The sequence below is a fragment of the Anoplopoma fimbria genome, chromosome 18 (genome assembly GCF_027596085.1).
Source record: "Anoplopoma fimbria isolate UVic2021 breed Golden Eagle Sablefish chromosome 18, Afim_UVic_2022, whole genome shotgun sequence".
NCBI classification, from domain to species: domain Eukaryota; kingdom Metazoa; phylum Chordata; class Actinopteri; order Perciformes; family Anoplopomatidae; genus Anoplopoma; species Anoplopoma fimbria.
The window spans coordinates 14,682,425-14,698,089 of record NC_072466.1 but is presented as its reverse complement, the minus strand read 5'-3'; the positions used below and the strand labels follow the sequence as shown (position 1 = coordinate 14,698,089).

The following is a 15,665-nucleotide window of genomic DNA, read 5'->3' as shown; positions in this document are numbered from 1 at the left end:
GGCGCTCTCACTTGAAGTGATGACCATTTCTCGATTGCCATAAAAAGCTGCATTTATAGCGTGTACAGCCTTTAGTTTAAACATCTCTGGCAGGTACTTCAATGTAAAGAGATATTAAGCTAATGGTAATACATTTCAATTATCCACCTCAGCACATATTGTACAAATTGACTCCTTCTGGATAGTAAATTAAGCTTTCCCCTTATTGCGGCTCGACATGTTCTCTTTCCCTCAGCCAGCCTGGAGACAATCAATTAGCTTGTCAAAGACGTCTCTGAATTTATGGCAATCTTGAAATAGACATCCTCTGGTGAATAAGTCCTCAACATTGAAACAAAACATTGGCATTGAAACATTTGTCATCATTGTCACCTTGTTCACAGGAGTCAAATGTTTTGCCTTGCCTCTGAAGACTACTTTGTGTGCAAGCATCCAAACACGTGTCTGCTACTCATTTGCTTAAGCTATTCATTATCGCTTTTCTGATTTCAAATGCAATAAGGTTCAAGCCTTAGTATACAGCTTACAATGTTGTGCTGTTAAATGTATATACATATACATATTTCACAAGATTATGCTTACCACAGGTAGTAATGAGCTCCCTTATTTATCTAATTTAATGAATGTAAATGAACAGATCTGAAAACCCACACGTTGGCAGAAAACATAGTTTGTGGTTTGGGTGTGCACTTCTGTTTTCTCTGGGTTTGGTCTCTAACATTATTTACGTTTAAGGGTATTGACACGAGGAAATGTCCTGAAATCAGTTTTGATTTCAGAGTGGTCACATACACTGCTGTTGAGCAAAGCTGTTGTAGGTGATTATTTATCTGTTTTTCATTTAACTCACACAACACTGTGGACTGCCAATACACTACACACTATTTTTTAGAATAACATGGCCAGATGTGTAATGTTTCCAAGGTTTTTTTCTCTCCTAACTTTCAGTTATTACATCAGATTTTGATGGACTGTTATGAAGTAAATATAAAGCAAATGGAGCACAATCATCGTCTCATTAATCCAAATTATTTGAAGGACAGGGCAATGGAAATATACATGAGAATCAATATATCAGATGGTACTTAGCAAATGAGTCTGGCATGACTCCCTTCTACACAGCCTTGGAAAAAGTGATTAGTGTGCCATTTCCATGTGGAGGCTCTTCCATGTAAGATAAGCTTTTAATATATGAAGTGAACATTTAGGTTAATTACTTAGTCATGATTTGGTGTAATGGCTCTGTCAGGTTTTAGCAAACACAAGCACACACTTTCATTCTCATAAAGCAATGCAGGCTAGAAAAAAAAAAAATAACTGAGTTGTTGGCTCAATATCAGTGATCATAACAACGCCAGCAATATCATCGATGGGTTATAAATAGTGTTTATTTTACACTGGCCCATTACACTGCTTTCAAAGTAGTAAATAAATGAATTGACAATGTTTTAGAACCAGTTTGGAAGTTATTAATCAAGTATAGGCCAAACATTTTAAATTATTATTGTAAACTGGATAGCGTTGACACTTTTGTCACAACTTACCAGACCCCAATGTATTTAAAAAACAAAACAAAAAACAAATACTTCACATTTTGAAGTTTTATCAATATTTTCTTAAGTAAGCCATTCAATCTTATTAGTACTTTTACTTTTGGTAGCCCACTGAAGTATATTTTGATGATAATACTTTGAATCCATGACTTTAACTATCCGAGTGTGCTTCTTCCACCACTGTTACTCTTCACGTTCATTGGATGAAGATAAAGAAATTAGATCAAAGGTGGCTTGATCGATGAAGACACTTGGTTAGTTACTCAAACATGGCACAGTCCTTCGGAGATAAACTGTAGACATCCGGGATACCATGACCATTGATTGGAGATGTATGGAATACAGGTCAATAAAAATCCTGTGGCATATATGCCATAGTAACGTTTGGCGTGATGTTGTCAAGGGAAGACCAAGTTGACGTGACTATTGTGAAGTTAGGGTAAATGTCGAAAGCTGCCTTTTAAGGTTAGCGTTATCTTTGTGTGAGAAGCAAATGTTTAAGACATTATGTAACTTAATTTTCCGTACTAATTTTCTTAAGAGCAGCTCTAATTATCTGTAACAGTGAAGAAGAATTTATGTCGACGTAAGTCTTGTTTAACAATAACACGCCTTGTTCTGATTACAGGTAAATAACTACCCCAAAAAATGGGCTAGCTACACAAGATAAAAAACGTAATTTACTTAATTATAACGCCCAATTTTAGTTTAAACTGTTTTTGAGAGACGTTGGTTTCACTCTATGGTGATTCCTGAGGACATTTGTGTTGTTATTCTAGCCACTTTCATGTTAATGGGAAGGTAAACAGAAATATAAGGTAGTGTTACACTTATTTTTAGCTAGGTGTAACGCTAGCCATCATTGAGCTGCTGAGACGTTTAAAGTAACTAACATGTCCTCTGGTGGCTTTGTTTGCTCAATATTTTTAATGTACATCTATGATTGGTTCTTCACACGAGAGAAAAGCAATCCTCAAATGTTGCTAAATATGCTCCTCAGGACTAATCTGAAGCTAAATAGTACATATTAGTGTCAGAGGCAGCAATCCAAAGGTCATAGTTCTTGGCATTGATGTGTCAGCATGACAGCAGGCCTGAAATACAGACTCTCTCTCTCTCTTTCTCTCTCTCTCTCTCTCTCTCTCTCTCTCTCTCTCTCTCTCGCGCTCTCTCTGTACCCCTCCCTCACTCCCAGCTGTTGCAGGATACTATTCCCATTTTTCTTTTGATCAAACTCTGTTTCCTTTTTTAACTGTCTTACAAGCCATCTGGGAGGGACTTGGTAGCCAAAAAAGAATTTGATTAGGGTCAAATTCAGGGGACAGTTGGGTGTTCCCTTAAGGTCAGTTTAAATGTGACCCCTCTAGCTAACGCTCAAATTAACGCTGACAACTAGACAAGAAAGAAGCCTCCATGTGTTGCTTATTGAAACACTGCATTGTGCGTCACTCTGGTTACAGTGCCAGTCCAGGGCTTGGTCCCAGCTGTTTCTCTTAGGAGTTAAAATATTGTTTGTCAACTCAAAAAACTAGTCAAATCTGGTAGACAGGACACTCTAAATAAGGAAAGAATCGTCTGTTTATAGCGCTAATAAAAGGAATTTACAATGTGGCAATGAGAAATATCTAAGCTGAACAAGTAAAGAATATGAAAGAATGAAGGAGCAACTTAGTTGTCCTTTAATTTTAAAATGAAAACAAATAATATAAAATGTATTATAATCCTATAATGGAAAACCATTAGAAAATGTTGATACAAAGATGATTTTGATGTCACTGCTTATGGTATCATCTCTTTTTTTCTTCTGCTGCTAGAGGTTGATTAAAAGGGTAAGTATTTTATTCTTTATTCGCCTCAGTGGTGAAGACGAAATCATATATTTTATTCTTTTTTGCTCAACTATTTCCTCACATTTCCTCTGCCATCGTGCTACAGTGTATCACAATTATTCTTGGTGGAATGGGCGAATGTCTAATGACTGAATATATTTATGTATGTTGGTTTGTTTGATTTTGTGTGTGGTTTTGTTTGTTCCCTCCCTCTTTTTTTGTTTGTGTCCTGCTTGCACTTGGAATGGAGGTCTGAGGTTGATACTTTTTCCATTCAGTCCTGTGCAGTTTACCCACACAGGGTCAAAAGCAGAGGAAACTCCTTAACTTAATGTGTGACAAAGAGGTGAAGTGGAGGTTAATAAAGTCCACTAGAGATGCGATAAGTCAAACCTGACAGGGTCCAGAGGTCAAGGATGCTAGGATATGATGGTCTGTTACCTGTGTATTTCCTGGCAGGCGGCTCAGGGAGGAGGACACCGGACCCTGCTTTACGGTCATGCCATCCTCCTTCGCCACTCCTTCAGTGATATGGTGAGTATCCACTTGCAATTTGATAGATAATGTGAAATACCCTCATATAATAACTTGTTTGTGAGAATAACAGGTAAAATCCCAAAGGGACTTCATTTACAAAACAAAGAAAAGCTGCAAATCATCACATTTGAGAAACTGAAAAAAATTAAATGTTTAGCATTTTTACTTTGTCAATAACTTTGCTTAATCAATCAAATACCTAATTGTTTTAGCATTACTTATGTGTATTTCCAAGTCCAATAGTATTTGTTGTTTTGATCCACAAATAAATCATTTAAGTCATAATTTTATTAGAAATCTGTACGAGAGCTAAATTCGTCTCTCAGATTGTCTTAATGTTTCCTTTGACTTAACACTAATTAATGTGTCACTTTCCAGTACCTGACCTGTTTGAAGACATCTAGGTCTCTGACAGACAAGCTGTCATTTGATGTCGGACTACAAGAAGATTCAATAGGTACAGTATGACTAACAGGCACTTTACAGAGTTCACATGGCTTTTTTCTTTTGCTTTGAATTGAATTCAGTCCTCATGAGTAACCATTTCAGGTTGAACCAACCTTGAGATAGAATCAATACTCATGGGAGAAAGATTGTAAAACACAGTTGTGCTATGTTTGACATTTGAACTACAGAAATTTTTGAAGACATTAATCACGCTTTGATCTTCCTCAGATGATGGCTGTTTTTAGGTCTTTTGCCACTCAGAATAGACAGATGCTTTAACAAAAGAGGGGTGTCACGATAATCTTGAATGTCACTAATATGACTATTTTGTGTATTTGTGTCAATAGGAGAGGCCTGCTGGTGGACCATCCACCCTGCGTCCAAGCAGAGATCCGAGGGAGAGAAAGTCAGAATTGGAGATGACCTGATCCTAGTCAGCGTGTCGACAGAGAGATACCTGGTAGGCAAAGTTCAATATCTCAGTAATAGATTTTTTGTTTATTAATTTCAGATACTTTTTACTTTCAAAATTGCATTTATTTTTCTTTGCTAAATTATAAATACAATGCATACAAATACAGGCACACACAACACTGCACACACATTATGTTTTATCTTTAGCTTGCTTTTTCAAATGATATTTAGCTTCCTGTAAACAATATAAATGATCAGACCACATGCTCAGTCAGCATTTTGATTTTGATGTCATGAACCAAAGCACTCCCACAACAACTCTTCTTCAAAAAGTAGAAGACCGCGTCATTGGGAATCATCTGTTTTTAAACCTCACCATCAGACACTTGAAAGAAGATACTGTTATAAATGATGATTGGTTAGTTGCAGCTCGAGCAATTCTCATTAAACCACCAAGCTTCCACTCAGTTTCTCATTTACAGATAAGTGGTTTTTCTCTGATTAATATTTACAGTTTTCAGACATTAAGGATACCTCAGGTACAGTCACTAGTTTCTGATACACACTATATCATCTCTCATTTTCCCTTTATCTGGTTTTCTTGTAAGATCTCTCACTTCAGATTTTCTCCACTTTTGTTTTTGGGGCTTCATTATTTCTCAACCAATTGTTTTCATGTCAGACAGAATTGTCTGCTCTACACTTGCAAGAGTTTAGAGGCAGACAATGTGCCAAGTGCATAGAGGGATTGTTATGGGTTTTTTTGGAGATTATACACCTCACATAGCTGAGGATATCTGCTTTGGTTCAGTCTATCTCAAAAAGGCACTTTGGAAAGTTTCATAGCCGTCGGAAAGCTCTGATACCCGTCTCACTCCAGCCATCTTCAGAGTGACAAGGCAAATCAAGGGGAAAACTTGAAAACTTTACACTGCTATCTGTAATTGAAATCTGATTACTTGGAAAGCCCTTCTGTGCGGTTTATTTTTTTAAATATTTTTTTGAGCTTTGAGTGAATACCGTTTCTCTTATGCAGAGCTATACACCCGACCTCAATTAACTTACTTGGTAAAGAATGAGGAGAGGCAGATTTGAAGGGGGAGAGGGTGAGGAAGAGGCTTAGAGAGAAATGGAAAGGAGGAGGGACAGCGACGTGCCAAGCATAGGAGAGTGAGCCGTGATGGCTTCTAGTGGCTGCTCTGGCCCTTCAGGGAGGGAAACGTGCAATTAAAGCTACTCTGGCAAAGAGCCAGACTTTCATCTCTTCTTTAGGGAAATCTTCACCTGCTTTGGCCCGACAGAAGCTCAGCTTTTAAGAATTGGACTCATCAGAAATGTATGCATAAGCAATCAAGTGCTCCATTAATGTGAACTATCATAGAGGTTGTGACACAGCGTTTGTTGCTTTGCGTGTTCTTGTCCAGTTAAGTTGAATTTCAGCAAGTGCGCTTTAAAAATAAAAATACATCTTTTTAGGGAGAGCTTGTGCACAAAAAGTTTGACTTCATACAATTGTAATCCCCACACTGGTTTGCAATATTTTCATGCACAGCACTCAATCAATGCATATCTTTTGTAAACATTAAAGGAAAATTGCACTGAACAAATGATATACTGTACATTTTTGAAAAACACCAAGACAGACTATAGAATAACAACACAAACTTGATGGTTATATACAGCCCAACAATGGTGGAAAAGTACAGTTTTAAGCGGAATTCAATGTGATGGAACAAGATGTACCAGATTTCATGTTTTGGACAATCAACACATCAGTTCTTGTGAAGATGTAGCTGAAGACCGGGATCCTTTTGAGCTTTCACTCCCCTCTGAATCCTACCTGAAGGGAAATGGTGTGTTTCTGCTTGGAGGAATAACGGTAGAGTATAAACTGATCATTGCTGCACAGAGAATCCCTGATGCAGCAGTGCTTTTTAGCCCACAGTGTTATAACACTGTTTGGCAGCTAAAGAGGAAGGACACAAAGTTGTTTTAATCTTTTTTCGAATCCCAACACTGGGACATCTCCCTCCTGTGTGCGGTGTTGCTGAATCTCAGTATTTGTCTTGCTAACACACCTACTTCACTGGCATTTCTCCACTATTCTGTCTAAGCCCTGGATAACATGATTATCTCTTGCAGCACCTCTCTATGTCCAATGGCAACATCCAAGTGGATGCATCCTTCATGCAGACCCTGTGGAACGTCCAGCCTACCTGCTCTTCAGGCAACATAGCTGTAGGCAAGTTCGTGACCCCAGCAAAAAAATGAAGCAACCACTGTCACAACTGTCTCTCATCCAAGACAGTTATAGACATTTTATCATTGTTTTCATATAGTATTGCTCACTTGCGTCTAATCTGGACATGTTAAGCCATAAAAAATACCCCATCTAAATTGAAGCTCTGAACTCATCATAATATTTGCAGAAAATAGCAAGTATTTAGATTTTGTATTCTTTACATGTCCATGTTTCCATGACATATTTTTCATTGTATGGTTTGTCTCTGGAAAAGACAGGAAAATGTGGAGTATCTTGTGTCACAGTGTTGCTTTTGTTATTTTCAGGGTATTTGACTGGAGGACATGTGATGCGTCTTTGTCATGGGCATGATGAGAGCTTGACCATCCCTGGAGCAGACAAGAGTGACGAGGAGCAGAGGTTAGTAGATAATTAGCTTGGTACAGTGTTCCCCACAGGATTTTGTGAGACGACGGTGGGTGGACCTTGAGTCGTGATGACCCGGGGCAATTCATTTTTTACATTTAGTAAGTTTAATGCTTCAATCTGGTGCACCTTGAGAGCAAAAGCATTTGGCTAGATCAGTGAAGAACGTTTTACTCTAGCAGTGGGTGAATGTAACTAAGTACATTTAAGAACTGTACTTGAGAACAATACTGAGGTACTTGTACTTTACTTGAGTTTTCCATTTCATTTTTACTTCATACTTCTACTCCACTACATCTCTGTTAGTATCGAGCCCTACCTCGTTATCTATGGTACCCATGGTACTGTCGAAAAATGAGTACCATCACGTCACATTTTAAGAATTTTGGCATGGACTTGGTACCAAAGCATCGGTTCTCATAACATACCTATAGTAAGCAGACAATTCATTCCACGACCAAAAACTCTGACAACCCCTACCCCTCAGCATAAAAAAAAAAAAGATAATCATTCTTTGTATCAGACTAAAAAATACAATAAAAGAATGGTCTGGTATGTAAAGGAAAATAAGTATTAATTAAAATTCCATGGGCATTGCACGTTATTACCATCAGCATAACACATGCAGAATTTAAATAACATATATATATATATATATATATATATATATATATATATATATGTATATCCATTGCAAACATTGTGCTTTTGTAAGAAACTATTTCACAAAAGTTCTTGCCAAATGTTTGAACAGTGAGACCTAATTAACATCACTGGTATCCCCTGTGCCAGAACTGTATAGCAGAAGCAGAAATTCTTCACGTTATTTTATTCCAACTGTGACTTGAAAGACTCGTATACGATAGAAGCCCCCTCTTGTGTCTTTGTGCTCTCAGGATAGTCAACTATGAAGCGGGTAAGGGAGCGTCAAGGGCCCGCTCACTTTGGAGACTGGAGCCTCTCAGGATCAGGTGAGATCACACCAAAACACTCACACATAGTGAATAAAATTACCACAGTAAAGTTACATAAAACCCAGGAATAGATCTCCCCAGAAATGTATAGAGGTGTTTTCTTATTTGATGAGATCTCTTCATGGAGAATAAGTATAATTGGTGCTTTGTGTACAAATGTCACAGGCACTCTACTGGAAGTTATAAATATACCTTACCTCCTATTTTGAACTGCCACTACCAATTAGATGGCAAAGACCTTCAGAGGGTGAGGTTCTGTTCAACATCCCTTTCAATCTACTTCCATTCCCCTTCCCTCTTCTTTCTTTCCTTTCTTTAACTTGCCACCCACACAATTTCCCTCAAGTCACATTGTCTGCCAGCTCTCATTGGGACTCCCTGTCAGAGTCTGTACACTTTGAAAGGGCGCAGGTGCATCTATTAAGGCACTTGTTCTCCTTTTCGGCTTAGGGATGAATTTTCAACAGTATTTTCCACACTACATCAGAGAGTATAGAGAAGGTTGAGCACCACTGAAAAATTTACTTTATATATTTTTCAGTTGATATTCTCATTCCACTTGCAGATTGTTTTTAAAAACATTTTTTAAAAAATATAATTGGTTGATTTAATCTTCAATGAAGGGTGAAATAACAATCTCTATGTTATAGAATTCCTTTCAACATGTAAATTAATATTTATCAGTGGCATCCTTATTCATTCATTCATGCAGTCAGGCTGAGTTTTGAAGTTCAACTAGCTTGCATGGTTAAATGATTTTGCTCAAGGAAATGTGTTATTTCTAGCCAGTAATTAAACTAATTGGATTCCAGAATTAGGCTGGGTGTTCAATTTTTATAAAAAAATGTATAAGAAATAGATAAATATAAGAAATTATATCAAAGGTTAGGTACTGATACCAGAGCAATATTTTTTTCTTTTAACAAAATACATTTTAAAATATTTAATGTTGTTATATGTAAGCAGCCAACAGGAGAATTCGTCTCAATAAATCTTAAAATATCAAAACTGTGATCCAGATTAGGAACTGTCTGATAGCACAATAAGCAAACAAACCTTTAAATCTGAACAGAGCTTTGATGCCATATTTTGATACTTGATACATTTTGATATCCAGTCCTACTCAAGAGCAACTCTCAATCTCAGGCAGGGAACATTTAAATATAATAATGCTTTGCATTAACAAATACAACAACATTAAATGCTTATTGTCATTATGCTCCAAAAAAAAGACTCCTTAAAAAGCCAGGAACGTCTTTTATTATTTTCACGATACCTGTCACCTGTCATTTGCAAAATGAAGGTAAAGTCACCCATGTGAGGTTTCCAGTGTTGAAAAACAATCCAGAGTCGTATCCAAAGTTTGTGACACCAGTACTCTGTGTTAAGCTGGAGCGGTAGCCACATTCGCTGGGGTCAGGCCTTCCGACTACGTCACCTCGCTACTGGCCATTACCTGGCCCTGACCGAGGACCGTGGACTGGTCCTGCATGACAGAGAGAAGTCTGACACCAAGACCACGTCCTTCTGCTTCAGGTCTTCCAAGGTCAGTTCTCATTATCCCTAAGAAATATTATACATTTTTCTGTTTTTACTACTTTAGCTGTACCATCTAAAAGGCCTTGGGTGTTGATGTGAATAAATGTTTTTAGTCAACTTAACTCATTAAAAGAGGACTCAAAATATCTTCCTCAGACTGCTTCATTAGAGACTCCCAAGACGGGTCTGTAAACTCTTAATGAACTCATTTCTTGCCACAATAATTTGACCTTTTCACAGTTGCTGTAGACAGCAATGTTAATGTTGGAGTAAACATTTATGTTGTTCACTGACCCAACAGCAACTGGTTGGGAAGTAGAAACTATCTTTTAGGAGGAGTCAAGAAATATTTACCATCAACACTACAATATAAGGAATAACTCGTATGCATCGGGTGTTTCAGAATAACTACTCATTCTTTTTTTATTTGCCTTGCCTTATTTCCCTCAATTACCTCCCTTTTATTATCTCACGCTCTGTTTTGAACACTCTCTCACCGGAGGACTCCTCAGTTCTTTTGTTTTAATAGTGCGTATTCCAAAAATAATGTCTCACTGCCAAAAATAGCACTTGGCTTACTTAAATTCAAGATGAAAAGGGTATTTTAATGAGGTTGTTCAGTGAGGTGTTTACATGTAAGTTGTGAAGTTTAGATGTAGAAGTTTACACGGAAGTAAGATTTCTCGTTATGGTCCAGTGACTTTGATTCCTAATTGTGTTTTAAAGCTAAAAATGCAGCTATTTCCTGTTATTTATTTCCTATGTGTTTATGATGAATCCTACATTTATATCCTGTGGTAAAATAGCTACAACCACATAAACAGCTCAATGCCATGAGTCACCTTCACCGAGTACCATTGTGTCCCTGTAGATATCCTTTTATCTACATTAGGTGCTGTCCACTTTGGAGGCTTTAATTTTCCTGACAACACAGTGTAATTGCCCTTTGTAATCACTATTTTCAGCAGGCATTTTGGGATTACTGGGGATTCATGCTTCTTACAAAAAAGAGAAATACACAAAACTCTTATTTTTTATGTATTTCGTAACCTCTTCTCTCTCCACCTATGATAAACCCAACCCAGTGCTGGTTGGTTCCTGTATCTGAAAAGGTCAATGCTCTACAATGTTCAACACTGGCATTAATATGTTCCCCGCTACGTGCTGTCGACTGCAATCAGCTGAATCGCTCCATCTCTGCTGAGCCAGAAATGTAGTAGAGCTAATGAGGCCAGCAGCAACCTCCTGGCAGGCCAATGAATGCACTCTACTCAACCTGCCTCTGTGATTAACATCTATTCACAATATATCTTCCTTTGTCATATTTCAATGCCCGTGAGCTGCTTTTCTCTGTGTGTTTAGTTGGTGATGTGGGTATGTGCCTCTTAATTTCAACAGGAAAAGGGTGACTCGGGTCCTAAGAGGGACATCGAAGGCATGGGAATGCCAGAGATCAAGTATGGAGACTCTGTCTGCTTCGTCATGCATGTGGCGACAGGACTGTGGCTGTCTTATCTGGCGCCTGATGCCAAATCCTCTCGCCTTGGACCTCTGAAAAGAAGGGTAAATAGGATAAAAAGGTTCTTCCAGACCTTATGTTTTACTGAATATTCGAGAGGTACATTATAATGAATCGTTTCGGAGCCTACAATTTACTGAACTACAAACATACCTAAAGTTTCCCTTTTTATCGCTGTTGCTCAATGTTTACTATCTGAAATGCTTTTGTGTCTAAAGGAGAGTATCAGAATGTCAGGTAATTTCAAGCATATTGTAAACAAAAACTGACAAAGTTAAAGATTTAGAGTTTACATTTGACAAAATAATCCCAAAATTTCCACTATTTTGTTGTGAATTTTTTGCAGATCATGATGTGTAGTATATTGAGATTTGAAAAATACTGGTTTAATTCCAGCCTTGTTTTTTTATTCCCAGAATTGACCTATTATCCATTTAGGAACATATTTTAGGCTAATCATACTTCATAGGTTTCAGTGCCTTAATTATGAACCTATATTTGCACTGGTGCATAGTGATACAAATAACTATGGATATGGTATCTGGCATCTCTCTTCCCTTTGTGTTTACAGTGAGCTCCTGAATGCCTGCCATAGCTTGTCTCAGACACCTAAAAGCCCATGTGCACAGTAGCAAATCACACCTTACCAAACCAGTGGGTTATATGGCTAGTTAAACATCTACACAAGCAAACATTTATTTTCCACTCTACTTGAAATGATTATCTACCCTGGATATTCTTGATATAACCCCTCTCCCCTGACACTCAGCCGCCCTGCACGCATCATGTAGCAACCCATTTAAATGTGATAATGAGCCATGTGGAGGGTGACAGTTAGTTTTGGGTGAGACAGGGGGGATTAGGTCGGCACATGAACGCAGCTCATCGCTGGGCACGCCTCCAAAGTCATCAAACGCGCCTTCACTAGGCGCCAGGCAGTCTCTGCAGCCTTGGCAGCTTACTTATGCACCCGATATGTTCGAGGTGATGGTCAGACCCCCCACCTCGACCCTCTTCTTAATTATGCTGTTTGATTACAGTGAGTCAGGTTTTACTGAGCTGTAGTGGTGTAACTAAACCCACCAGCTGCAGGAGACTCCCTTTATACCTTACATACATATATAACTTTTTTCGAAGTTTACAGAGTATCTGCTTAAAAATGAAATGCATATGTATGTGTCTGTTTGTCCTTGTCCAGGCCTGCCTGCATTCTGAGGGCCACATGGACGATGGGCTTATCCTGCAGCGCTGTCAGCATGAGGAGTCTCGGGCTGCTCGCATCATCCGCAACAGCACGATCCTCTTCACCAACTTTATTAAGTAATGACAAGGGGTTATTCAGGAACACTTTCATCTGTCTCCTCTGTCACACAACATGACACAATGTTAATTTTTGGTTTATTTCAAGTTTTACAGCTTGATTCTCCATCTTGATCTTCCCTGCCTTTCCCCCAGGGCTTTGGACATTATTGCGGAGAGTGAGTCCACGGTGGTGGCCGGGTACGTTGAAGAGGTGCTGCAGTCGCTGAATGACCTGATCGAGTACTTCAAACAGCCCGATTTAGAGCTGGAGCACGAGGAGAAACAGTGTCATCTCCGTTCACTCATCAAACGACAAGACCTCTTCAAAGATGAGGTGAGAGCGGACGATGTGGAGCCATAAACTTCTAATTCAGAAACGCTAACGCTATTGTGAAGTTGCCATATGCGGATAACTGAACCAAAAAATACAAATTTAACCCACTGGAGCAACGTAACTTCAAGAAAGATATATCAACATGACAGTCGAGACAGTTTATACTGGACTGACGTAATTCATATTTGGTAACCCTTTATTGTAGATTTTGACAAAAGAGAGACTGGAGGAAATTAGTGGAGAAATCGGGAGTGACATGCAACAATGGTCCTCGACCGGACCTGCTGCGGTCGATGGTCGCACCCTGAGAACATAATTTACATTCTAGTGTCTGACTTGGGGGTTTTGTGGCTTCCTTTATGTGCAAAAAATGTGCCCCTTGTGTAATAAAAACTTTATTTCCTTGATCTTAGGCTCAAACTCAAAATGAACATACAGCCTGTTGTAAAACTCTTATCCCTGAATTTGTTTTCTATATTACTTTTATTGGGATGTGTTATTTCCGTTCCAATTTTTATTTAAATACAGTCAGTTAATATGTCATGTGACTTAAAAATGATATTCAGTTCACCCCATTAAGGGAAGTTTAAGAAAAGTATTTTAAATCTTGTTACAAAAGGAATGTACTGTCTGTGCAATGAGGTGAATCATAGATCCTGCATGGCAATAATCCTGCCTCTTCTCAGGGCATGCTGGCCCTGCTATCCAAATGCATCGACCGGATGAACCTCTACAACAATCCTGCTCACTTTGGAGAAAGGGCAGGGGAGGAGGCAGGCGCTGCGTGGAAGGACATTCTCAACCTCCTCTACGAACTCTTAGGTAAGCAGGCCCAAATGATTAATCACATGAAATATCCACATCCTCTGTCAGCTGTTGACCCTGGGCAGAATGCAGTATTAATCTTCCGACATTGTCTTCAGCAAATCCTCATCCTCTCCTTCACACTTCACACGTTCCGCTTCTTATCTTGCCTGTGTTATTCTCCTCCTCATTTCTTCCTTACCCTTCATCAACTCCCTCCTTCTTACTCTTGCTCTATTCTTATGCCACATTCTGAGATCCCAGCCGGTGACACCTTTTATGAGACATTCATTTTTAACTATTTGTATCAAGTGAGTGGAGAGAGAAGCGAAGACAGAATTCGTCTTGTATAACTTTTTTATAATCCGTCCTGCCTTACATTTAAGTCATCTTTCTCTGGGATCAGTGTGGATACGTTATGAAGTGTTGAGCTGCATATTTGAAGAAATGATAGCATCATTAACAAAATGCCAGTCATCACAGGTGCTGGCATTATCCCGTCCTCTTGGGGCCTGCATTGAGTCATGAATGCTAAAGCTGTGACCCTGAAAAGTTTTATTCTGGACAACTTTTCTTGGGTTGTTTGTTCTGCTGTCGTTGGAGCTTTCCCATCAACAGCTTCCCCTCGGCTCACCTTGACTGCCCTTATATTCATCACCTCCCCAGCATGTACTCCCACATGCACACACATTAAACACACACGCTCAAAACCTACAAATACACTTCTTTGAGTACACTCCAGTCTTGCCCACAGAGGGGTCAGCACCAAAAATGCAAACGAAGTCTGGTTAAGCAGGGTTTGCATGACAAATTGCGTTTGTCCTGACCTCCTCCTCTTTCTATATTAACTCTGCCAGTCTTTTTTAAAGGAATAAACTTAATTATCAGCGTAAGTTGGCTGTCCAGGTTTTGAAGTTGACTTTTTAAAGATGAAGACTTTGACATCAAAATCACCCATTATGGTAACACATTAGTATTTTTATTCCAGTGGCAGATTTACCTCTTTACACAAGTGCTTTGCACTAGTTGAAAAATAAACAAAGTTACATTGCCTATTTAAAATAGCACATACCTATAAATATTGTAAATAACCTACATAATGCAATATAAAGCATAATAAGAGTTGAGTTTCAGACTTCATTCTTGACCCTGGAATCAGCAGTTGACAAAAAGTCTCAGCAGTATCTTACCTGCTTAGGATGTCTGCTTCAGGTCAACCAATAAAATTGCACACAAAACCTTAGCCCCTTTTATGCAAAATAATAAAACAATATTGGCAGGTTTTAAGTAACTACTATGCGTTATTATACATTGTGTAGGTATGTAGTAAGAATTACAGATATGGGCTTCTTTAAAATGAGAAAAATAGCAGTATTATTATTGCTAAAAGCTCAGTCTGTCCTACTTAATTGAAGGTAATAAATGGTTTTCTACATCACTTATTATAGTGTATGCTAATGTGACTGTTATATGAAGTCTGTAGTCTGCGTAGCCTGAGGTTCTTCTCTCAGTCTCTGTCTCTGACATTTCACATTCACACCATTACAATGAACATCCTCGCCTTTGCCTCGTGGCTCTATCCATGTGTTCATATTGAGCGGTAGCTTTCCTGAAAAGACTGAATTAAAGGAGATTAGACACCCATCAGTATTCCTTCGGCACAAAGTGCTGTTAAATTGTTTCACGGGCATTAACAGTCTAGTGTCCCTGAATCCTAATGGCGAAAAATGAGACGGTAAAGTAAT

The 15,665-nt window shown here is 38.6% G+C and overlaps 1 protein-coding gene across 1 annotated transcript in view; it reads left to right on the top strand.

Annotated features, from left to right (window-relative positions):
- The window catches only part of ryr3 (ryanodine receptor 3), a 115,263-nt gene that overhangs the window by 30,995 nt on the left and 68,603 nt on the right, over positions 1 to 15,665 (top strand). The window contains exons 4-14 of the mRNA XM_054618316.1: positions 3,842 to 3,916; positions 4,298 to 4,376; positions 4,714 to 4,826; positions 6,923 to 7,007; positions 7,349 to 7,442; positions 8,345 to 8,419; positions 9,812 to 9,968; positions 11,360 to 11,524; positions 12,679 to 12,800; positions 12,936 to 13,116; positions 13,803 to 13,938. Of these exons, the coding sequence (XP_054474291.1) occupies positions 3,842 to 3,916; positions 4,298 to 4,376; positions 4,714 to 4,826; positions 6,923 to 7,007; positions 7,349 to 7,442; positions 8,345 to 8,419; positions 9,812 to 9,968; positions 11,360 to 11,524; positions 12,679 to 12,800; positions 12,936 to 13,116; positions 13,803 to 13,938 (1,282 nt within the window). The remainder of the gene's footprint in view (positions 1 to 3,841; positions 3,917 to 4,297; positions 4,377 to 4,713; positions 4,827 to 6,922; positions 7,008 to 7,348; positions 7,443 to 8,344; positions 8,420 to 9,811; positions 9,969 to 11,359; positions 11,525 to 12,678; positions 12,801 to 12,935; positions 13,117 to 13,802; positions 13,939 to 15,665) is intronic.